Below are 23,660 nucleotides of genomic sequence, written 5' to 3'. Positions count from 1 at the left end.
GACCTCAGAATGTGACTGTATTTGAGGATAGAGTCTTTACAGAGGTGATCAAGCTAAAATGAGGTCATTAGGGTGGGCCCCGATCCAGGATGACCAGTGTCCTTGTGAAAAAGGGAAACGTGGACACAGAGACCAGCCTCAGAACAAGCCAACCCAGCCGGTACCTTGCAGGGTTCCTGGTTGCAGAAGCCCCGGCAGGCTGCTACAGGTGAGCTGGCTGGGGGCATCAGCAGGCGATGATTTGAACATGAAAAGTCTACCAGTGGCTTTTAGGACAACTGAGAATTTGTTGTGCCGTCCATCTGCTGTTGCATCTAGCTGGGTTCCCACAAACCTATCAGGGACCCTTGGTGTCATGGGAGCTCCTGTGGATGAGACTTGGGGAGAGGACAGGGGTTGGTAGGTGGGAGTTTTTCAAGACCCCATCCCTTACCATTTGCGATGGGCCAACATGCATCATTCCTGGGGCTCCTGGCAAGTAGCACTCTCCCCCCACGAACGTTCCTAACAAAAGGCCTCCTCCACATGAGCTACGAAACATTTGAGCATTTTAACAGCAAGACCTGGTCCTGGATGGGAAGATTGCTCCGCTCCTTCTCTGAGACGAGTAGAAAAGGCAGGAGGAACAGCTAACAGCCTTGGCAGCCAGCCAAGGAGTGTGCACAGCTCGCCATGACCCTGCTAGAGAAAGCATGAGTTGAGGCCAGAGCCAGGGCCCCTGGGAGCCATGCGTGTGTGTGTGTGTGTGTGTGTGTGTGTGTGTGCGCGCGCGCGCGTGGCCTCTGCAGCCCCGCCCACAGCCCCGCCTGCCACACAGGGGAGACCACCTCCATTGGCCCAGCCCAGCCCAGCCAAGCCAGTCTCACCGTTGGGACAGCCGAGAGCTGCTCCGCCAGAGAGGTCAGTAGTAGAAGCTTTCAATTAGTCTTTTGTATTTCTGGGCCACAAAATGTCTCCTAACCTTTGTCGTCGGACCTATCGAGAAAGGAGAAACCAGTTCCAATGTGGGGATGAAATAAAAGGCCACATGTCCTGGTGGGGGGGGGCAGCAGGGTCCCCGTGTTGGGGGCTGGCTCTCCCATCGACTTCCTGGGTGTGTTCCCTCCACCTTCAGTGTGGGGAGTGATGAACTCTCCCTCGCCTTGGGCTGCAGTGAGGACTCTATGGGCTGGCAGGTGCACAGCACGCTGAGCTCTGTGCCTAATGTGGACGGCGAACCCAGCAAAGGGGGTGCACCGCCCCCTCATCTTCCAGGTGAGGAAACCGTCTCAGGGCCAGTAGCTCTGAGGTGGCCCAGCATGTGCCCGGCAGGGGCAAGGCATGAATTTGGGAGTGGTCTGATCCACAGCCCAGGCTGCTCGTAGGCTCTGGGTCACTGTGGGGTTCAGGCTTCCCCAGCCGTGTCCTGAGCAGCCCCATGAGGGCTGCATTTTCAACTCGTAGTTGAAAGGACCAAGGCTTGGAGGGACAAGTGCCCCCTCGAGGGACAGGATTTGAACCCAAGTTGTTGGAGGCTGTGTGTTTGCCGTCACTCTAACTCTTTGCTGTCCATGCCATCAGACTACAGCTGAGTGCTGAGAGCAAGCCCCAGAAAGGACATTGGTAGGAGGCAAGACTTCTGCCCATCCTGGAGAGGGCAGGATGCAGGGGGCAGACAGACCAAAATCAGCCAATACATGGGGTAACTCCAGATGATGATGTGTTACAGGGACAAGATGGCGGCAGTGTAGGAGGCGTGCCCTATGAAGGGTGTCAGTGAGTCACGTTAGCTAGGATGGCCAGAGGAGGCCTCTCTGAGGAAGTGTGCTGTAAGGTGAGACCTGTAGGTGAGACCTGGACAATGAGAAGGAGCCAAAGAATTGAGGGGGAAGGGCATTCTAGGCAGTGGGCACAGCAGGTGCAAAGGCCCTGAGGCAAAATTTGCCTGGGGAGTTGTGGGAACAGCAGGGAGACCTGTGCAGTTGGGGTAGGGTAAGTGAAAAGGGAGAGGTCAATAGAAGGGTCATGCAGAGTCATAATGAGTTTGGCTTTTATTCCTAGAGTGAGAGACATGCTGCCCTGGGTAGAAGGGACCTTGTGTGTGTGGGGGGGGGGGGGGGCGGGTGGGCGGGGGGGCGGGGGGAGGATCTGGGACACCAGTGAGCTGGAGGTGGACCCTCTGACCCCCAGAAAAGGACACATCTCCTTAGAGCCCGTGTGGTCCTGGACACTAGCCAGGGACCAGCCTCCAAGGGCCAAAGACCACCTGCTCCCCAGACTGCTCACCCAGCTCTCCACTGGGGACAGAAAAGTCCTTCTCCAGGATGGCCCACTTCTGGATCCTCTGTGCATTGGAGATGGCTTCCTCATTCACGGCATCTATGCCCTCCTGGATGGCCTTGTAGACCAGGGGGTCCTGCAGCTCCAAAATCTCAGAGATGGTGGACACGTGGCTTCCCAGTTTCCGGCAGAAGTTGATGGCCTCCGAGCTTAGCTCGTCCAGTGGCTCTCCAGTTATCCCGTCCATCTTACACTGCCCCAGGAGACCCTCGTCACCACACCCAGTGACCGCACACGCTTCCTGGCCACCCCTGCGGACCAGGAAGCGGACCTTGGACCCACAGGGGTGCACCCTCCGGACCCTGGGGCAGAGCCCCCCCAGGACAGCAAACCCACGTTACCTTCAGTGTCAGCAGGATGCTTAGAAAGTTTGCCTTGTCTCCCACTAACATGGCATGACTGATTATGGGAATCTTCTCTTTAACCATGTTCTCAATGGGAGTAGGGGCCACGTTCTCACCGCCGGCTGTGGTGAGGATTTCTGGAACGAAGCATGGCTCGGTGAGGTTTCAACAGAGACCGTACAAAAGCCCCGCCCCCTCGAGGATCAGAGGGGACGGATGCTGGCACAGATGACCACCCTCTTAGAAAACCCCAGAAGCAGAGGAGGACCTCTGCCCAGGGCCGGGACTCCCACCATGCCCTTCTCTAGCCCACAGACCCAGCGTCACTCTGCTCCTGTTCCCTCGCCTCCTTGAAATTCCCAGCAAATGTCCGAGTCCTGTGCACAGGACACTTGGACAGCGCCGTATTAATCCATTGCCAGTTTCTTGGTTCTCTGTACCCTGATCCAAGCCCTCCAATGTGTCTTGCTTGGAAGCCAGTGACATGCTTCTGGCTGTGCCCCGTGTCTCTGTCTCCTGATTTTTCTACCACTTGGCAACCCCCAAAAACCTAAGTCCTTAGGTGGCATCCCTAACTTGGGCAGACCTTAAGAGAACTGCGTCACTTTTCCTCCCAGCCACTCACATTCTCCAGGAGCTCCTCCTCCCGCCCCGGCTATGTTCCCCCCTTGCTGTTTCATCCAAGGATGCCGGCTGCGTCCTGTCCCACCCACCCAAGATCTGTCTTATCTTTCAGCTGTCCGCACCGAGGTTGTTACGGCAGTAGTAATAATATGATTGTGTGACGGACACCTGTGCTGGTGTTTGCCCGTGACTCGTCTTCCGGGTAACCAGCCCTGCTGTTTCCATAGGGGACTCTTCTCCATTGTGCACGCTTGTGGTTTGGGCCAGGACTGCTAGGATGAGCACGTGACCAGGTCTGACCAGTCGGTGTATTCCATTCTCTACAGCGATTCATTTCCAAATGGGATCCAGTGAGAGTCAGACCTAAGACTTTTGCTGTCCCTTAGGGTTAGGGTCAGCCTTGACTGCTGGCGGCCATCTTGTCACCAAATGGGAAAAGCCTCTTCCAGAAGGACCCCAACACCAAGGACAGCTCAGTAAGGGAAGGATAATGCCAATTCCTTGTGATGTTGTTTCAGCACCTGGATCCAGCCAAGCCTGAAGTGAGACCTTTTTGGACTTTTCCATTTTTGTGCCAATAGTTTCTCTTTGTCACTCAAACGTATATAAGAAGGGTTTTCTGTTGCTTATCATGGAAATGATGCTAACATAGCCCACTTATTGAATAGTTAACTGCCTGTGTCAGGCTCACTGTCAAATGCTCTCTCAACATCAGAGGTTGGCAAACTATAGACTGTGAGTCCAGTCCAACCTTCCATGTTTTTGTCTGACCACGAGCTAAAAATGGTTTTTATTTATTTTTGTTTTGTTTTATTTATTTTTATTTTGTTTTATTTATTTTATTTTGTTTTATTTATTTTATTTTATTTTATTTTTTTAATTTAATTTAATTTTTATCTTATTTTATTTTATATTTTATTTTATTTTTTATTTTATTTTATTTTATTTATTTTATTTACTTTATTTATTTTATTTTATTTTTTTAATTTAATTTAATTTTTATTTTATTTTATTTTATATTTTATTTTTTATTTTATTTTATTTATTTTATTTTATTTATTTTATTTTTTAATTTAATTTAATTTAATTTTTTATTTTATTTTATATTTTATTTTATTTTTTATGTTATGTTATTTTATTTTATTTATTTTTTGAGAGGGAGCATGCAGAAGCGCACACAAGTGGGGGAGAAGCACGGGGGAGGGTGGGTGGGAATTTTAAGCAGGGCTCAATCCCACGACCCTGGGGATCATGACCTGAAACCAAGAGTCAGATACTCGACCGACTGAGCCACCCAGGTGCCCCTGGTTTTTTATACTTTTAACCGGTTGCAAGGAAACTCAAAGCATAATATTTGTGACGCGTGAGGATTCTATGACATGGCCACGTCTGTTTGTCTACATGTTGCCCATGGCTGCCTTCGTACCCCAGTGGCCGAGTTGAGCAGCTCTGACACAGCTCTCCGTCCCTCAGATCCAAAGACTATTTGCTCTCAGGCCCTTATCAGGAAGAGCTGGCTTATCCCTGCTCCACAGCAGTTTCCGTTCATCCTCACTGAATTCTTACAATTATGTCGATCTCAGAGCTAGCATGGGTGTCTCCCCCAGGACCCTTCTTTCCGGGGCCAAATGCTGGGCGCCAGGGAAGAACTGAAATCTGCAGAGGGGTTGTCACTGTACCTCTGTGGGGGCCCTCCCCCGGGTAAGGTGGGGGGCTGGGAGCCTTTGCCGGTGAGGGTTCAGGGTCGGCCTGCCTACAGGAAGCCCCTGTGGGGCCAGCCCCAGTACCTTTGATGCGGCCGGTGATGTAGAGGAAGCCCTGGTTGTCTGTGTAGCCCAGGTCCCCGGTGTGTAACCAGCCTTCGTCGTCAATGATCTCCATGGTCCTATCTTCCATATCCAGATAGCCCATGAAGACGTGCCGGCCCCAGATGCAGATCTCCCCTATGCTGTCCTTGTTCTTCTGGTACAGCATGTTCTTACATCCATCCATGACTTTGCCACAGCTGCTGGGGGATGGGAGGGGGGAAATCAGGGCACAGAGAGACCGGGTCACCCACCCAGGTCAGCCCGGGTCTGCATCCCAGGCTCCAAACGCCGCTCAGCTGACCCACGCGGGATCTGCTGTCTCACCCTCTCGGGGACCTGGTGGGTGTAGAGAGTTCCGAGGAGAAGAAATACAAGTGGATTTTAAATATATGCAAAGCTGGGGCGCCTGGGTGGCGCAGTCGGTTAAACGTCCGACTTCAGCCAGGTCACGATCTCGCGGTCCGTGAGTTCGAGCCCCGTGTCGGGCTCTGAGCTGATGGCTCAGAGCCTGGAGCCTGTTTCCGATTCTGTGTCTCCCTCTCTCTCTGCCCCTCCCCCGTTCATGCTCTGTCTCTCTCTGTCCCAAAAATAAATAAACGTTGAAAAAAAAATTAAAAAAATAAATATATGCAAAGATTTTTTTTTCAACCTCACTCATAACAAAAGGAATGTAAATGAAAAGTTGTGTTGAGATACCTTTTTTTTTTTTTTTTAGCGCAATATATGGTACGTATACAAAGCGCTTGCTTCAACGTCGTTTGTGGTGATGAAAGATGGAGAAAAAGCTGTAAGAATCCCAGCAACAAAAGGCCCTGTTGAGTAAATGAGGGTACGTGCCCCCAGCGGGATACCACGCGACTGCTGAAGACGGGGCAGCTGTGTGCTCGGATAGGGGAACATTCTCTACCGGGTAAGAATCTCTCACCTGCCAGATCCATTGGGTTGCTGAGCATGGGTGGTGAGTCAAGACTGGGTGTTTGTATGACAGACCCAGACAGTGAAGGACACCGGGTTATCTGGCTTCATTTGGTTCCCAAGCTCCAGAGAGCGACTAGCAGTTGAGAGAAGACGAGTTTTGGGTTCATTGTCACGTGGAAAATACTTTGGTTTGGGATAGAAGTAGATACGTCCCGTCACTGCTTATGCAGAGGTTAACTCAAAGGAAATGCTGTGGTGGTTTTGCCCTCGGGAGGGCGTTAGGGGCTGAATCGTGCCCGTCACTCCCCCTACAGGTTGCGGCACAAGCCCCCAGCATCTCACAACGTGACCGTGTTTGGAAGTAGGGTCACTGCCAGTGTAATTAGTTACATTAAGACGAGGTCCTACTGGAGTAGGGTGGCCCCCAATCCAGCCAGTCTGGTGTCTTTCTAGAAAGGGGAGGTTTCTCCTTCAGACACGCATGTGGGGGGAGCCATGTGAAGATTAAGGCGGGGATGCGGGTGATGCGTCTGTAAGCCCTGGAACGCCAGAGGTGGCCAGCAAGCCCCAAGCCCCACCCCAGACGCCAGGGGAGGGCCTGGGGCAGATTCTCCGTCACCCTCAGAATGAGCCAGCCTGCCCACGCCTTGACCTTGGACGTCTGTTCTCTGGAGTTGTAAGAAAACGTTTCCCTTGCTTGAGTCTGTGGGACTTAGTTATGGTGGCCGTGGCAAACTCACATCGCAGACTGGAGATTTGGGGTGGGCGGGAGGGAGCTTTTCACCGTGTCGTTTTATGCCTTCTGAGTTTGGGGACGAGGGCCTGTATTCCTCATTTATTTAAAGATGGAGGCCGGGACTTGCACCTTTCCTCTGGTGCCTTCTCTTTAGGGAAGGGCTGCCCTTTGGTTTTGGAGAAACTGCAGTGGGCATGGGGGTTACACCAAACAGAGGCCTCAGGTGGGACTTCGGAGTGGGGATGGGGACGTTGAGGTGCAGAGCTCCCCCACAGGGTAAAAGTAAAAGGCAGCGATGGTTTCGCCAGATCGGGAAGATTGAGCTTACTTTCTGCCAAGTTCAGAGGCGGTTGGAACCTGGCCAAGCGTGAAAGGCAAGCTGGACTTGTGATGTGACGGCAGCGAGGGGTCAGAGAGAGATGCTGGGAGCTCCTGTGACTGTCAGACCCAAAGAGAACTCGTCTTCGGTGTTCCTCCTGTTTCAGTGTCCTTGGGTCTACTCCTGCAGCCTGGGACCAGCTGAGCTTGGGAGGAAGCCATGGGGGCCCATGGACGTGTTTGGGGGGGAGCATGGCAGAGATGAAGGGTCCTGAGGTCTCAGGAGGTGAACCTGAGGCGGGTGAGTGAGCCTGGGAGGGCTGTCTGCAGGCAGAACTCACAAATTACAGTGGGGGAGACCCCGGAACATTCTAAGAGTCCTTGTCTGTGGGCTCTCTGGCACATGGGGGCTTCCTTGGTCATGAGGATGTAGGGCTTGGAGGCTGGAGAGCAGGGGCCATTCTGGACACTCAGGCCAGGGTTCATCTTAGCTCAGTGGCTTGCCTACCCTCCCACCTTTAACCCCCCATGTTGCTGGAGGGCTGGGGGTCTGCCCAGGAGGCCAGTACCTTTGAATCCTGTAGCTCTCCCGGCTGGATGTGGTGTGGGGCCCCGAGCTTTCACTCATACCGTACATCTCGCCTATGGGTATGTCCAGGCTTAGGAAGAACTCAGCGGTCTGTTGGTTGAGGGGTGTGGCTCCGCTGATAAAAGAGTGGCAGCGATCAAGGCCAAGGGCGCTCTTGACTTTGCTGAACACAAGGGCCTTCGACACGCGGTAGCTTATGGGAGTATCATGTGTCCTGTGACTAAGAGTGCCAAGGACAAAAAAAAAAAAAAAAAGAATGCCAAGAACGGGTCAACAGTCATGGACAACCAAATGGGAGTGGGTGGGGAGCCAGCTGGAGAAGGCTGAGCCCCTTCACCCCCTGCCCTCTCCCGGCCTGGCCCCACCGGACCCTGCACCTACCCCAACATCCCTTTTGTATGGATCTTGAAGCCAATAACTCTTGCCCATGAAAACACCTTCTTCCTCAGGCTTGAGAATTTGGCGCCGGTTTCCTTTATCCTCTCCTGCATCTTCTCCCAGATTCGGGGCACCCCCAGGAAGGCAGTAGGCTTTACCTCCTGCAGAGTATTGATCAAGGTGCCCTGCAAGAGACCGAGCTGATCTAGCCCACCTGCTCCTCGCATGGAACCCACATGTCCATCTCTCCCCAGCCATCCAGCTCAGCCCAGGAGTACTTTCTCTTTGCTGGTTGGCCCAGGGTGAGCTCCCCAACTCATTGGCTGGCCGGTAGCCAATCAGATTTCGCACGCTCTCTAGGGATTTGGTGGAGCCCACAGACTGGTAAAAACCAACCAACCAACCCACACCTGACCCAAGCTTGGAGTAGAATTTTGCACAACTGTTACTAAGGATGTAAGACTCTTTCCCGATTAGATTTACGGGTTCAGTGCAATCCCTGTCAAAATCCAGGCAGGTTTTTCCACACAGATAGATAAGCCAACCTTAAAAATTTACATGGAAATGCAGAGGACCTAGAACGACCAAAGCAGTTTTGGAAGAGAAGAACAGAATTGGAAGAAATACTATTTGATTTTGCAATGTATTCTAAAACAGGGCGATTGCCCTGGTTTGCTCAGAACTGAAGGAGTTCATGGAACGTGGGACTTTCTGTCATAAAACTGGGGATGTCCCAGGCAAACCAGGGCAAGGTGGTTGTCCTGCCAGAAAGCCAGAAAACTCCAGTCAGGCGGTTCTGGCATAAGGACGGACGTACAGTTCGACGGGGCAGAGTACATTTATGAGCAGTCCAGTGGAAGAAGGGCTATTCATATCCTGGAAAATAAAAGAGCCCAGCTTAGTGTCTTCTCATCAAACACAAAAGTGAACTCAACACGCAGCACAGACCTGAGTGTAAGAGCTAAGATGCAGAGGCTTTGTGGGACACACGACAGAAACCTGTGTGGCCCCGGGGCAGACAGGGGTCTCTTGCATAGGGCACTACAGTCATGAAAGAAAAGAGAAACGACCTCATCGGAGTTAAAAATGAGAAGACACGATACTGGCCGGAGGTCCTTGTACACCAGCATTTGGTTACAAGCCAACCATAAGAAGATACACAACCAAATTTTAAATTTCTTTTTAAGTTGTTTATGTTTACTTATTTTGAAAGATAGAGTGAGCATGAGCAGGGGAGGGGCAGAGAGGGAGAGAGAGAATCCCAAGGAGGCTCAGTTAAGTCACTGCGGAGCCTGACATGGGGCTCGAACCCACGAACCGTGAGATCGTGACCAGGCACCCCAACCAAATTTTTAAACGAGCAAAAGAGGGGCGCCTGGGTGGCTCAGTCGGCGAAGCGTCCGACTCTTGGTTTTGGCTCAGATCACGATCTCACGGTTTGTGAGTTCAAGCCCCGTGTCGGGCTCTGCACTGACATTGTGGAGCCTGCTTGGAATTCTCTCTCTCTCTCTCTCTCTCTCTCTCTGTCTGTCTGTCTCTCTCTCTCTCTCTCTGTCCCCCCTCTCAAAAATGAATAAATAAAAAAAATTTTAATGAGCAAAAGATTCGCACAGACTTTTTCTCCCAAAGAAGGTATACAGCCGGTACCAAGCACATGAGGCGGCACTCCCCCCCCCCCCCCACACACACACACCGTTAGTCATCAGGGAAATGCACATGCTGCCTTCCTGCCACTGAGACAGCAGCGGTAGGGACAGCGGTACCGTGGCCGCTCTGGGGGGAGTATGAAATGAGGCGGCCACTTTGGAAACAGTCTGACAGTTTCGTAATATGTTAAGATACTTTATCACCCGTTGGGTTGGTGGTTTGGAAACTGTTGACAGTATTAGGAGTTGATAAGGATGCGGAGGGACGGGAACGTCTCGGATCTTGAAGCTGCGTGTGGGTACAATGAAGCAATCAGCCAGAAAAGAAAGTGTTTGTCATCGAGTGGCTACAACATCTCAGACACGAGCACGGGGGATGTGGGAGAGGGGCCAAGGAGATACCGAAGCGGAAAACAAAATGATGAGAGGAGTCTGCCATGAGAACAACAGGAGAACAAATCTTCTAGAAGGAGTCACAAAGGCCGGAGGACTTAGCCTGCTCGATGCCTCTGGGCAGAGTCATGGTCCCCTGAATATGTCACACCCTAACCCTAGAACCTGTGAATATGTTCTCTTTCACAGCAAAAGGGACTTTGTAGATGTGGTAAAGGGCCTTGAGATAGATTTGGTTTTTTGGAGCTTTTTGGTGCTGGGAAAACTGACTTAAACACACACACACAGACACATACATTTTGCTTAAAAAAAAAATTTTTTTTTAATGTTTGTTTATTTTTGAGAGAGAGACAGACAAAGCGTGAGCAGGGGAGGGGCAGAGAGAGGGGGAGACACAGAATCCCAAGCAGGCTCCAGGCTCTGAGCCATCAGCCCAGAGCCCGACGCGGGACTCGAACTCATGAACTGTGAGATCATGACCTGAGCCAAAGTCAGACATTCAACCGACTGAGCCACCCTGGCCGCCCCCAATATGTTCTGCTTTTAATACCTGTCACATTGTTAGTTTGGGGTGGTTCAGTGTGCCGCCTACACAACCATATGGGGATGCCCTGACGTGGATAAAGACATAAACTAAAAGAATGTAGTCAACTATTTCCACTGCTCCTGTGTTGGAGCGTAAGATAGGGAGGGAACCCCTGGATCGAGGACTCAGCAAAACCACCCCCTAACCCCGGGCTGCCCTCAGCCTTACCTTGAGAGCGTCTGGCTGAGCAAAGTAGGTGGAGGCCCCGATCTTCATGGTGACCCAGATGTCCATCATCTGAGCCGCGATGTGGCTGAGGGGGAGGTAGCTGACCACCACCTCCTGCTTTTGTGCAGCAGTAGACAGGCCACAGTTCTTTGCTGCTGCTCCAGCCGTCCACGTGATCTGGAACACAAGTCGGGCTTACCACCCAGGGTGCCCCACCCTTGCCAGGGGGCCGTTTCGGTGCAGTTATTTAACGCACGCTGACAAAGCACCGACTGGGTTAGTGCTGTCCTGCTTTGTAAAGAGCAAGTCGTAGCATGCTGGGGTCGGTAGCTAGGATTCTGTACATTTGACAGGTGGGGAAATAGAAGCACGGAGCAGTGAGGTAACCTGTCCGAGGCTAAGAGGAGCTGTGAAAATAGTGGGCAGCTTTGGGGCTTGAAGGGCCCCTTGGACCCAGCAACGGGCCCTAGAATCAGAACGTCTTCATGGAGAGTCAGAAATCCAAAGGACTCAGTACGTGTCCCAGGATCAAATCCCGACTCCCCCAGGAGGCCCTGGGCTCTTTGCTCATCTGTAAAATGGGCACAGGGGCTTCTCCTGTCCAGCAAACCAAACAGCCTCCCATAATCCCATCACACAAACACGCAGCAGTTAGCACATCCGTGGTTTTCTTTCTCCACCGCATGCCTCGATGTGAAGTCTTGGCAGATCTATAATTTCGCAGTCTGCATTTCTCACTGGTATCGTAAATCCCCGGCAAGGAATTACCTCATTAATTTCAGCCACACGGGCCTCCACACTGTTCCTCCGACACATGAGGCAGGGTCGTGCCTCAGGGCCTTTGCACATGCTGTTCCATCTGCTCGGAATGCTCTTCCTCCAGCTTTCCCCCCAACTGAGTCTTTCTTGAATATTACGTTTCTGCTTAAACGTCACCAACTCAGAGAGGCCGTCCCATGCCCCCCAAACCGAAGTTCCCGTTGTCTGCCTGATTCCCTGGATGTCATCACCACAGCGTGCATGATTTTATCTGCTCATTCCCTGTCTTCCCGAGGGCCCTCATTGGTTCAGTGCAGACTTGATGCGTATTTGTTGAGGGAGGGAGGAGAGAGGTGAGACATTTAAGTGTGGTGAAGTTTGCTAAGCACTGGCCCATCGCGAGCCCTCAGGATCAGGCCTACTTCTTCCCCTGGGCCTCAGGATGGAGGGAGTTTCCTTCTTTTCCACCAGCCCGTTGCTTACAGCCTGTGCTCTGAGGCACCCAGCAACCATTCGTCCAGGGACGGGGCTTGGCATGTGTAGACGATGAGGTCGGCCCCTGGTGTCGACCCTCCTGGGTTCAGATCCTGGCCCAGGGACGTTGAGCACGTCATTTTCCCTGTCTGAGCCTCGGTTTCTTATCTGTGAAAGGGGTTCACAACAGTTTCCCTGGCGGTAATGGGTTTACTGAGGGGTTCACACATGCTTATGTTGGCGTGGCACAGAGTACCCTGTAAGTAGGAGAAACCCAGACCTGTCGTGTCTACTGAGAACACCGGGCTAGCTTTGACTTCCTGCTTTAAAGACGATGATGTGGGACACCTGGGTGGCTCAGTCGGTTGGGCGTCCGACTTGGGCTCAGGTCATGATCTCATGGCCCGTGAGTTCGAGCCCCGCGTCGTGCTCTGTGCTGACGGCTCAGAGCCTGGAGCCTGCTTCGGATTCTGTGTCTCCTCCTCTCTCTCTCTGCCCCTTCCCTGGTCATGCTCTGTCTCCCTCTATCTCCCCAAAATAAGTAAACATTAAAAAAGATGGTGATGTGATTTAACAGCGAATGTTAGCACGGCTGGGTATGGCTCGCTGCATGTCTGTGTTTATGCTGTGGGTTTCCCTGCCACGCGTCTGTTCGGAGCTGCGGTGTTTTCCTTTCCCCTCACGGGGGACATTGGACATTGAACATTGAACTTCAGACATTGAACCTCTGCCTCTGTCCCCGAGGGTGCTTCCTCTGGGGGAGCCAGCCGCCGCATGACGTTCCGTGACCTCGGGGCCACTGCATGGCAGGGTACCCCAGGCCATGTGAGACAGGTGAGTGCGCCCTTCTTGGGCCAGAAGGCACCAGCTGACGCTTCCTGGGGCCAAAGAAACTCCCCACTGAGCCCCGCCTGAACTCCAGACCCAGAAGGAATCCACTGCTGGGGTTTTAAGGCAGCCCGAGTCACCCGACACAGTATCTGAGGTAATTTACTCTGTGAGGCATCTCTAAGAGGCACAAGCCGTTCTGGTCTCCCTGTTACAGATGGGGAAACTGAGTCCCCGAGAAGATGAGGAACTTGTCCCAGGCCACACGGCCAGCAAGTGGGAGTGCCGGGACTCAGACCCGAGTGGGCTCACTGGGGGACCTGTGCCGATCACCCTTATGGGAGGGGAACGTTTCCCCGGACACGACGGACGAGACAAGAGGGAGAGACGCTGGCCAGGGTAGGGCGAGGGTCTTCCTAGGTTCCTTGCATCCATTTATTCACGGATTCCATAGAGGCCCTGGGGTGCTTTATTTTTGTGGGTGTTTTCAACATGGAAACCCGGGAGGGCTTCGTGGAGGCGATAACGTGTGAGCAGGGGCCTGAAGCAGGTGAAGCTACAAGCCGTGGGGCTCTCTGGCAACGAGAGCGAGCAGAGGGCATGGCCGGCGCAGGGCCTGGCGCGTCTGCTGACTGTCCGTCTAGGCTGGGAGGCAACTTCGCGTAAAGACTAGCGATCGTGCTGATGGAGACCCACCATCGCCGGTCGGGGGCACGTCCTGTGGACCCTTTTCTGCGTCTAAAATCACACGCGTGCGCCTTGCTTGCTGACGTTGCTTAGTTTTTAACACAGGGCACGGTTTGCCCCGTCTGCCGCTCTGCACCTGGCTTGGACGTGTTTACGTCGCGTCTCTGCTTAAGCCCCGACCTGCTTTCTGTCCCTGTGGGTAAGTTGGCATTTCTTGGGTTTTATATAAACGGAATCCCTTAGCATCTGTTCCCTTTTTTTCCCCTTTTTTTCTCCTGTAACGATGATCTAAATTGCTTTCGCTAAAAAGACATAAATTGCTTTCGCTTGTGGACTCTGTCCAGACATATCTGTCTTTTCCAAAGACGCAGCCTTTCCCGAGTAACCAAAACAGCGACTTCTGCTTTACTTCCGAAGCACAGAATGTGTGTTCTGCTCTCTCACATACGTGTCTTACTATCAAACACCGTCCGTCCTGAGCTCTCTCCAAATGGGAACTCATTTCGTTTTCCAAACAGCCCGCCAGGCGGGGATTGTCGCACCACATCCATTTTACAGATGCGCAAACCGAGGCCTGGGGCCGTTGGGTTAAGTCCTGAATGCAGGTCTGCTCTGAAGTCCTTGATTTCAGCCCTTGTGCTACACTGCCCTCTTTGGAAGTGTTCTCATGACTGTTCCATGCTTCACTGGGTGGGAGCCGTCGTGTGCCAGGCCCCTAAATGCCACCCTGCCCCTGTGGGTCAGGAACGGAAAGAGCCTGGCCCAGGGTGCAGGGACTCCGGGTGCTACCGAGTTCATCACTGTTGGCAAAGACCACACTTACGTTGTCGTGGCTCAGCATCACTCCCTTGGGGATGCCTAAGGTCCCAGAAGTATAAATGATCACTGCACACTGATTGGGCCTCTGGCTTTCCATGATCTGGTCCAGCTGGGAATCGGGGATGCTGTGGCCAAGCTCCATGAAATCGTTCCACTGTGGAAAGAAGAGACAGGCAGAGCATGAGGACCCCAGATGTGAGGGTGACCCACGACACGCCAGGGGTCGCCCTCCCCAGTCAGGTCGGGTACCAGCAGCCTCTCTAAAGCACGATTGCCAGCATGAGGGAAGGCTTAGGATCACCAGTCCTGGTGCCTCTTTAAAAAGCCCTAAAATGTTTGCTTCTCCTCCTCCACTTCCTGGCCCGGCTGCTGGGTCTGGGCATGTGACGGCCGCTGGTCCAATCGCACTGAAGGTCAGGGCTTTTGCTGGAAGTGCTGGGGCAGGAGTGAGTCATCTGGACACGAATGAGTCAAGATGTAGCCCCGGGAGCCGCCAAAGGTCAGCCGGCAAGTAAACAGGAACCAGCCTTCTGAACCAAGGTGGCCTGACTCCAGAGCCTGTGCGCTTAACTGCCCTCAACTACGATGCCTCAGAAGGCGCTGCTGGGTTGTGTGAACGGAGTGACCGCACAGGATCTGTAGCACTTCTCCCCGGGAGCCCCAGCACGGCTCTGGGTGAGGGCGGTGCCCTGGATTCCAGACGGAGGGCACGCAGCATCCTCCAGAAGTGGAGCCAGGGTGATGCCGGCCCCACGGCAGCAGGTCATGTCTGAGGGCGTTTGTGGTTTCAGCGAGGACAGCGCTGCTGACATCTAGCAGGTGGAGGCCAGGGGCACCGCCTGGCATCCGACACCTCACAGTTCGGCCGCACGACTAAGAATGATCCGCCCCAGATGTCCAGAGCAATGAGGTTGAGAAACCCCACTGTAGGTAGTGTTGCTAACAAGGGAGTTTTTTGTTTTTGTTTTTGTTTGTTAAGGTATCCAGACCTCAGATATTGTTGCTGTGGTGGCCACTCTTAACCTCTAAAATGTCTGTGATTCTGATCAGCTTTCTTCCTTAATCAGTCGCCATCCTGGTCTTGATATTTGAGTGTTTTCTGGAAGGCACACAAGCTGCCGAGGGTTCTGGTTGGCAGAAAGGATCATGGGCGCCTTTTGTCCGCCTTGCACGGAGGGCAACCCGGAAAAACTCCGTGACGTGTTAGGACTTCGGATCCAAGTCATGAGTTTGAGAGTCTGATCACATGGGCGTTAACAGGAGCTTGTCTCGTGGCTTCTGTGAGATCACTCTGTGTACCGTCACGCACCTCACCCCTGCTTCGGCTAGCCTGACGTCACCATGGTTGGAGAGGCCGCAGAGAGAGAGAGATATAGGAGGAGGAGCCCGGGCTGCAGGACCAGAGTGAGGACTCGACACTTAGCCTCTAGGGCAAAGTTTAAGAAGATGCAAACAACAGAATAAAACAAAAGGGCAACAAACCTTTGGTAATCAACATAAGTAGTATTTTAATGCAATATTTTTAAAGTCACTAACAACGTAAAAAAAAAAAAAAAATCCATGATGGGGGCACCTGGGTGGCTCAGTTGGTTAAGCGTCCGACTTTGGTTCAGGTCATGGTCTCATGGTTCGAGCCCCATGTCATAGGGAACCCGCTTCAGATCCTCTGTCCCCCCTCTCTCTCTGCTACTCCCCTGCCCTTATTCTTTCCCTCTCTCTCTCTCTCTCTGCCCCTCCCCTGTTCACGTGCTTTCTCTCTCAAAAATAAACCTTAAAAACACGTTTTTAAATCCATGATGAATGAAATATCAAAAATTTAAATAAAGACAGGCTCCAAGACAGCTGCTGGTCCCAGCCATAGCAGAGCCGCTCAGCCCCGGATGCATAGTAAATGGTGCTTAATGGTTTTAGCAAAATAACCAACTCTGATTTGGATATAAAGTAAATATTTTTTTTTAATTTTTTTAGCATTTATTTATTTTTGAGACAGAGAGAGACAGAGCATGAACAGGGGAGGGTCAGAGAGAAGGAGACACAGAATCTGAAACAGGCTCCAGGCTCTGAGCTGTCAGCATAGAGCCTGATCCGGGGCTCGAACTCGTGGACTGTGAAATCACGACCTTGAGCTGAAGTCGGCCGCTCAACCGACTGAGCCACCCAGGCGCCCCTAAAGTAAATATTTAAACTCAATGCTGTGAGTTTTCACACACCTAACTTCCCACGAGGCATTATTTTTTCAATGACCTTAACGCTCTGAAAAAGAATTAATGACAAGATGATCGTTGTTGTCTTAAGCCGTCAGTCTGGGGGGAGATTTGTTTCACAGCAATAAATAACCAGAGCACACATCTTCCCTTGCGAGGTACCCCCCCCCCAACTCCCACACTTACAGAGTACAGGTTATCTCTGCTCTCCTTCATTGGCAGCTTGTACTGGATGATCGCTTTTAGGGTCTCCATCCTGCCCCACGGAATCTGAAAGAAAGTTTCGCGTGGGCCTCTTGGCCCTGGGAGAGATTGAAGGCGGGTGCCCGTCCCAAGCAATCTCCCACAGCCGCTTCAGCCTCCTTTCTTTGTCCTGCCCACCCTGTACGGCACTGCGGTTTGTCCCGACTGACAGGACACGCCCTGGTCTCTGGACTGCTGGGTTCCCTGTGGTCCGTATCAGTGGCATCCTGCACTTAAAGGCTGGCGAAGCCCACAGCCTCCTGGGTTCTGCCACACACACAGCTGTGGCTGTTGGTTGGTGACCTTGCCCCTTGTGCTGTGCGGCCAGGAGCCAGCTAACCTTCTAGCTGGAATTGGGCAACAGAAATTCTCTGTGAAGGTGACCGGGACCTGGACAACTTGAGGACTTTCTACCAACACCTAAGACGCCAAGGTTCGGTTGAGCACGCCTGCAGGATTCTTGTATCCTGTTGATGCAGAGGAAGGGGTATGCCTCTGTGCCATGACAGAAGTCACTTCCAGCACCCAGTGTGGTAATTACAATTATAACCAAGACCCCCGTGTAGATTGAGAGAAAAGAGGACAGAAGCGCTCATGACGGTCAGACAGGAGGTTTCTGGAGAGGAAGAGAACAGACCTCTAGAAAGCTTGGAGCAGGCAGTGGCCGGGGATGTTTGAGGACTGTGTAAAGTCTAAGATGGCTAGGACTCTAGCCCCCTAGAGTTGGAGGGCTGTAAGCCATGAGTATCACCCAGAATCAAAGATTTCCAAATGGAACTGAACATCCAGTTTGGGAGGAGCGTGTCAGAAGCCTGGCTTTGAATCTTGCATACGAAGGATCCGCAGTATTTTCTAATGGTGGAAAACCCAACTTGTAAGCCCCACTCTTCATCCACCCCACTGTTTGTTCTGCTATGAACAGAACAAACAGGGAGTGACATGAGTGTCAGGGACCACAGATGCATCACTTAAAACAATTTCAGGGTTGGCTGGGTGGCTTAGTCGGTTAAGCATCTGACTCACAGTCCGTGAGTTCGAGCCCCACGTCAGGCTCTGTGCTGACAGCTCAGAGCCCGGAGCCTGCTTTGGGTTCTATGTCTCCCTCTGTCTCTGCCCCTCCCTGGCTCATTCTCTCTCTCTCTCTCTCTCTCTCTCTCTCTCAAGAATAAATCAACATTAAAAATTTTTTTAAAAGAAGAAAGAAAGCAATTTGAGAAAGCTCAAGGCTGGAGGGGGGAAGTCTGCTCTCCCTGAACCAGGTCAAGGATTAGGCATCCAAGGAGGCTTGGCTGCCGAGTGGTCTGTTTCACTGGGTCTAGCTGATTTCATGAGTCTGGAAAGTCTGCCCTAATTTCAGAGATGTTAAAATGTGGGCAGACATGCCAGTGGTGATTGGAGGATGCCATTGACGGCAAGATACATCTCAACTCCAGAGACCTTAAAAAGTAGAGAAGTGTGTAATCCAGAAAGACGGTGTTGATGCAAGCAGCCAGGGGGCCCTTGGGCTGAGTGGTGAATCTGGTCACCTAGGCTCACCCTCCTGAGGATTCCCTTTCCCATAGGATCTTCCTGCCAAAAGATGGGTCAGGAAAGTGCGGCTCCTTCAAATACTAGGAACTGAGAAACTTTCTACAACATCCATATGAAGATACTACAAGAAAACAAAAGGGCAGTCGGAGGGGAGCCAAATTTTGTACACAGAGAAAAGTCACCACAAAGCAAAGGAAAATTGCCACCCAACATTCCAACATAAAATTTAAAACAAAGTAGACACAGCTGGGAAGGAAGAACACAAAGCAAACATACAAGCACTGAGGGAAGAGAGAGCCACACCAGAAAAAGGTGAAACAGGAAGAAATAGAAGAGAAAGACAAGCATTTTAGAAATTATGACAGTTACAAAAAATATAATTACAAGGGGTGTAAGTCTCAAAATAATTACATTTCTAAAAGAAAATAAACAGCAGACTGTACGTAAACATATTCTGAAAATAGAAGCTTAGGAAGTAGAGTTAACATGAGTCAGAAATTAAATCTCCTTGGCTTCACCCTGCTCCCCCTACTCACGCCAAAGTAGCCTTAGTGAACCCGAGAATGGGGCCAGCCCCCTCACCCCACCTATCACTTGCATCCACCTGGGAGCGACAAGACATGTAGTCAGAGCCCTGAGGTCCCCTTGGGTGACTGGCGGACAGTGTTTGGGTTAAGGTTTTACCGAAAGGATTTTCTGTAGCTGTAGATCATTCTCAACCAGCAGGATGTTCACTTTGGCATGAGTAATGACGTATTGACAGGCGTCCGCAGAGTTGGTAGAATAAATACCAACACAAAGACCCCTGGGAAAAGAAAACGTGTGTGTGTGTGTGTGTGTGTGTGTGTGCGCGCGCGCGCGCGCGCGCACGCACACACCCCCACACCTTAAAGTGAGAATGTCCTGGAAGGTGGGGGAGGGGAAGGGTCTATAGGCAAGTTCTGAGTTTGCAACCTTGGCACCAGCTTACCTCCCTCCACAAGTTAACCAGGATGAGAACAGCAAAAATGAGCGTAATGAAAGCAGCAGCTCCTATAATGTCATTGTGACGGCAGATCACGGAGCCCACACAGTGTCTCACCTTATAGATGAGCATTTTATAGGGCACTTTGTTCTAGCAATAGATGCTAGAAGTGGGATTTGGACCTATACTCAGCCACCTGTTCCCCTCCATTTTACTGCCTTTTGTTCTTGCTTTTGACAGTTCTGGTTTTTAAATGTGCGTTTCCCTGGGGCGCCTGGGTGGCTCAGTTGGATAAGCCTCCAGCTTCAGCTCAGGTCATGACCTCGAGATCTGTGAGTTCGAGCCCCGCGTCCGGCTCTGGGCTGACAGCTCGGAGCCTGGAGCCCGCTTCGGATTCTGTGTCTCCCTCTCTCTCTGCCCCTCCCCCCGCTAGCACTCTGTCTCTTTCTATCTCTGTCTCAAAAACAAACATTAAAAATTTATTACTCAGTCACAGAAGCGCCTTATGTATCCGAGATGCTGGTCCTTTGTCACATTGGTTGCTGTGTCTGTCTTGCCTGCTAACCTGGGGTTGCACCTGAATCCCCGGTCACATGTCAGTCAGAGGGAGCCCACGGCTGCTGGGCCCTGAGCAGTGGCCCACCCACATTCAGAGTCAACCAAGCCCGTAGTCTTACCCTGCTAAGATGGCACCAAGAGAAGCGATAAACCACTCGACGGAGTTAAACCCCAGGATGCCAACTCCATGGAAACGCTGCAGGCCCAGCTGGGAAGGCGAAAAAACAGACAGATGAGCAGAAAACAGAAACACAAAGACCTGTTGTTTCCAAGTGGGACCTGCTCTCTGGATGTGTGAAAGCAGGCTCCGGAGCCCATGTGGTCACCCTGGGAAAAGCCAGTGTTGAGCCTAAAATCTGGGGTGTGATACTTGTGTGACCCTTGAGAAGGTGGTTCGCCTCCTTCTACGCAAGGCCCCATTTATTTATTCTTATTTGTATATATTTTATTTTTTATTATGGTCAGCCATCTATAGCATGAATATGCATCTTAACCAGGTTTTAGTGCACAGCTTACTGGCGTCAGGCACACTCACTATCGTGTAGCCGCCCCCACCACCCGTCTCCAGAACTTTCCATCGCCCCAGACTGAGCCTGTGTCCCCCATGAAGCACAGACTCCCCGCCCCCTGCCCCACCCCGGTCTCCCACCATCTACTCTCTGTCTCTGCGGATGGGACTCCTCTAGGGACCTCCTGTATGAGTGGGGTCATGCAGGACATGTCCTTCTGTGTCTGGCTTCTGTCACTGCGCACAGTGGCCTCCGGGCCCGTCCACGTGCTGGCAGGCGGCAGGACGTCCTTCCATCTTTAGGCCGAATAGTAATTCATTGTATAGACGGGCCACGCTGTATCTCATCCATTCTCCCACCAGTGGACACTTGATTGCCTCCACATTTTGGCGGCTGCGAACATCGTGTTCAAACACCTCCTTGAGTCCTTGCTTTGCATTCTTTTGGGAATTGTTCGGTGCGATGTAAGCCCATGTTTAATTTTTTTGAGGAACCACCCACCGTCTTCCGTAAGGGCTGCACCGTTATACATTTCCACCAGCAATGCTTTTCTCCGCGGCTTCCCTGACACCTGCTATTTTGTTCTTTTTTTTTTTTTTTTAAATGACCACCTTAATAGGTGTGAATTTATTTTTATTTGTAATAACAGAAGTACTTAGAGTGACAGCCTGTAGTGGTGATAAATTGCACTTTTTAAAGCGTAGCCTTGGTCTGAGTGGACTTGAGGATGAACTAGGAAACCTCTCCCTCCTGAGGGGAGGCCCAGGTTTTGTCACACCCCAGATTTTAGGCTCAGCACTGGCTTTTCCCAATGTGGCCCCATGGAGTTTGGGAAAACTAACTTCGTTGGTTCTTTTATCTATTTTTTTTTTTTAATTTTTTTTTTCAACGTTTATTTATTTTTGGGACAGAGAGAGACAGAGCATGAACGGGGGAGGGGCAGAGAGAGAGGGAGACACAGAATCGGAAACAGGCTCCAGGCTCTGAGCCATCAGCCCAGAGCCCGACGCGGGGCTCGAACTCACGGACCGCGAGATCGTGACCTGGCTGAAGTCGGACGCTTAACCGACTGCGCCACCCAGGCGCCCCTCTTTTATCTATTTTTAATGTTTGTTTATTTTTGAGACAGAGAGAGAGCGCATGTCGGGGAGGGGCAGAGAGAGAGGGAGACGTAGAATCTGAAGCAGGCTCCAGCACAGAGCTCGTTGCAGGGCTCAAACCCACAAACCGTGAGATCATGACCCGAGTAGAAGTCAGATGCTCAACAGACTGAGCCCCCCAGGCGTCCCATCGTTGGCTGTTTCAGTTATATGCTGGCAAGGCTGGCAACGACCCACTGTTCTTGGGGAACCTGTAAGTGTTTGAAAGGCATCCGCTTGCTGATGCTTCCGAATGCGATGACAAGTCTTTCTGCTTAATGACAAATAGGCTGTCTTCTCCGTAGGTAGAGAGTCTCTGTTAACGTGCAGATAAACTGATTTATTACTGATCAGATCCCTGAGGATTAAGAGAGAAGGGGTCTTTAAACCCCAGATCTAAGGGCATAGCTAAAGAGGATCATCTTTCAGGAGAGGTGAACTAATCACAGCACTGTGGTGAGGCAGCCAAGCAGAAAGTCAGTGCTAACAGATGGTTCTCAGTGGTGACCTCTCATAGGCTCTCGGCAAAAGCGCATGGGTGTCAGGGGAGGGGAGAGGGGAACTCAGGTCTGGGTCCAAATGTGGTAGCAATTCCTATAAATCAAAACCACCAGGCATTCCCTTTTACGTACGTAGGAGACACTTATCACATTCATGGTCAATTGGGGCATAACACATCACCACAAACTTAGCAGCTTAAAACAACACACATTTATTATCTCAGTTTTCATGGGTCAGGAATCTGGGCACAGCTTAACTGGGTCCACTGCTAAGGATCTCCTGAAGCTGCAGTTCAGGCATCAGGGGGGACTATGGTCTCCTCTGAAGCTTGAGAATCTTCTTCCACACTTGTAGATTGTTGGCAATACTCATTCCCTTGGGGTTAAATGACTGAGGTCCTGTTTTTCACTAGCTGGCAGCTGGGGACTGCTCTCCTAGAGGTTGTCTGCCATACCCTGCCACATGGCGCTGTCCACAACATGGCAGTTTGCTTCCTCAAAGCCAGCAGAAGAATCTTTCTTTTAATGGTTTTCCTGCTTAGGTCAGGCCCACCCAGAGCATTTACCATTTTGATGAACTCCAAGTCAACCGATCAGAAAGCCTAATTCCATTTGCAAAATCTCTTCACCTTTGCCACCACAGGAGGGAAATCTCATCATAGTCACAAGCTCTGTGCATACTCAAGGGGGAAGAGTCTGTCTGTATATACCAGGGGTTGGGAATCTTGGGGGTAATTGTAGAATTCTGCCTAACATGCCCATCAAAGTAGCCAATATGAACATTCTTTATAATGTGATGTTGGCAAGAATAATAGGTAAGCAGATTCTGTCACACCCTATGAGTGGGCATACAGAGGCACTGTTGCTATAAGAATTCATTGTATAAAGAAGCTTCTGTGTGGCTCCATATATGTGGCAAAGTGTGGAAACACCGTAAATGCCCACCAGTAGGGGGCTGGTTATGCCAATGTTGTTACATACGTATCTGCATATTTTGTTGAAAGAGTATGGATTGTTTTGTTTTGTTTTGTTTTGTTTTGTTTTGTTTTGTTTTTGGTGGTAAATCAACGTAGTAGGATCTCAGAGTGTGGCAGCCAGCCTCCAAGATGGTCCTCTCCTGGGGTTTGTATTCTTGTGCAATCCCCTCCCACACTGTATCAATGCTTGTCTGCGTGACCAGTAGAATGTGGAAAGGATAGTAGGTCACTACTGAGATTAGGTAATGGAAGGTATCGTGGTTCCCATGTTGTTCATGTTTTTTTGGATCACTCATTCTGGAGGAAGCTGGCTGCCATAAGCTGAGGACACCGAAGCAACCCCATGGAGAAGGCCCAGGAGCAAGGAACCACGGTCCCCTGCCAATAGCCAGCCATGTAAATGAACTTACAAGTGGGCCCTGAAGCCCCACTCAAGCCTTTAGATGACAGCTTGACGACTACAACTGTGAGAGACTCTAAAACTAAATTTGGGGGTAATTTGTTATGCAGCAGTAGCTAATACCTAGAGATAAAAAAAAAAAAAAAGATTCAGAATCGTGCCTACAGTCGGCTACTGTGTATGTAAAAATTTGCATATAGAGAAATTTTATAATATACACATATCGTTTATTTCCTAGAAGG

General features: G+C 51.2%; 1 protein-coding gene across 2 annotated transcripts in view; it reads right to left on the bottom strand.

Moving 5' to 3' along the window:
* Window positions 1–526: 526 nt before the first annotated feature.
* Window positions 527–23,660, bottom strand: part of LOC123605183 (long-chain-fatty-acid--CoA ligase ACSBG2-like) — a 32,237-nt gene continuing 9,103 nt past the window's right edge. Inside the window, exons 4-15 of one of the 2 annotated variants that reach the window (XM_045491709.1) lie at window positions 20,013–20,101; window positions 19,056–19,176; window positions 16,785–16,868; window positions 14,399–14,548; window positions 10,828–11,004; window positions 8,038–8,219; window positions 7,637–7,876; window positions 5,075–5,295; window positions 2,661–2,800; window positions 2,266–2,512; window positions 867–975; window positions 527–678 (exon numbers count right to left, since the gene is read on the bottom strand). In XM_045491709.1, the coding sequence (XP_045347665.1) occupies window positions 902–975; window positions 2,266–2,512; window positions 2,661–2,800; window positions 5,075–5,295; window positions 7,637–7,876; window positions 8,038–8,219; window positions 10,828–11,004; window positions 14,399–14,548; window positions 16,785–16,868; window positions 19,056–19,176; window positions 20,013–20,101 (1,725 nt within the window). In that variant the 3' untranslated portion in view covers window positions 527–678; window positions 867–901. The remainder of the gene's footprint in view (window positions 679–866; window positions 976–2,265; window positions 2,513–2,660; window positions 2,801–5,074; window positions 5,296–7,636; window positions 7,877–8,037; window positions 8,220–10,827; window positions 11,005–14,398; window positions 14,549–16,784; window positions 16,869–19,055; window positions 19,177–20,012; window positions 20,102–23,660) is intronic. The other variant, XM_045491710.1, reaches the window with a different exon arrangement.

Source organism: Leopardus geoffroyi, chromosome A2 (assembly GCF_018350155.1).
Source record: "Leopardus geoffroyi isolate Oge1 chromosome A2, O.geoffroyi_Oge1_pat1.0, whole genome shotgun sequence".
Lineage (NCBI taxonomy): Eukaryota > Metazoa > Chordata > Mammalia > Carnivora > Felidae > Leopardus > Leopardus geoffroyi.
The sequence above is the reverse complement of the archived record's forward strand: the minus strand, read 5'-3'. Positions and strand labels throughout refer to the sequence as shown.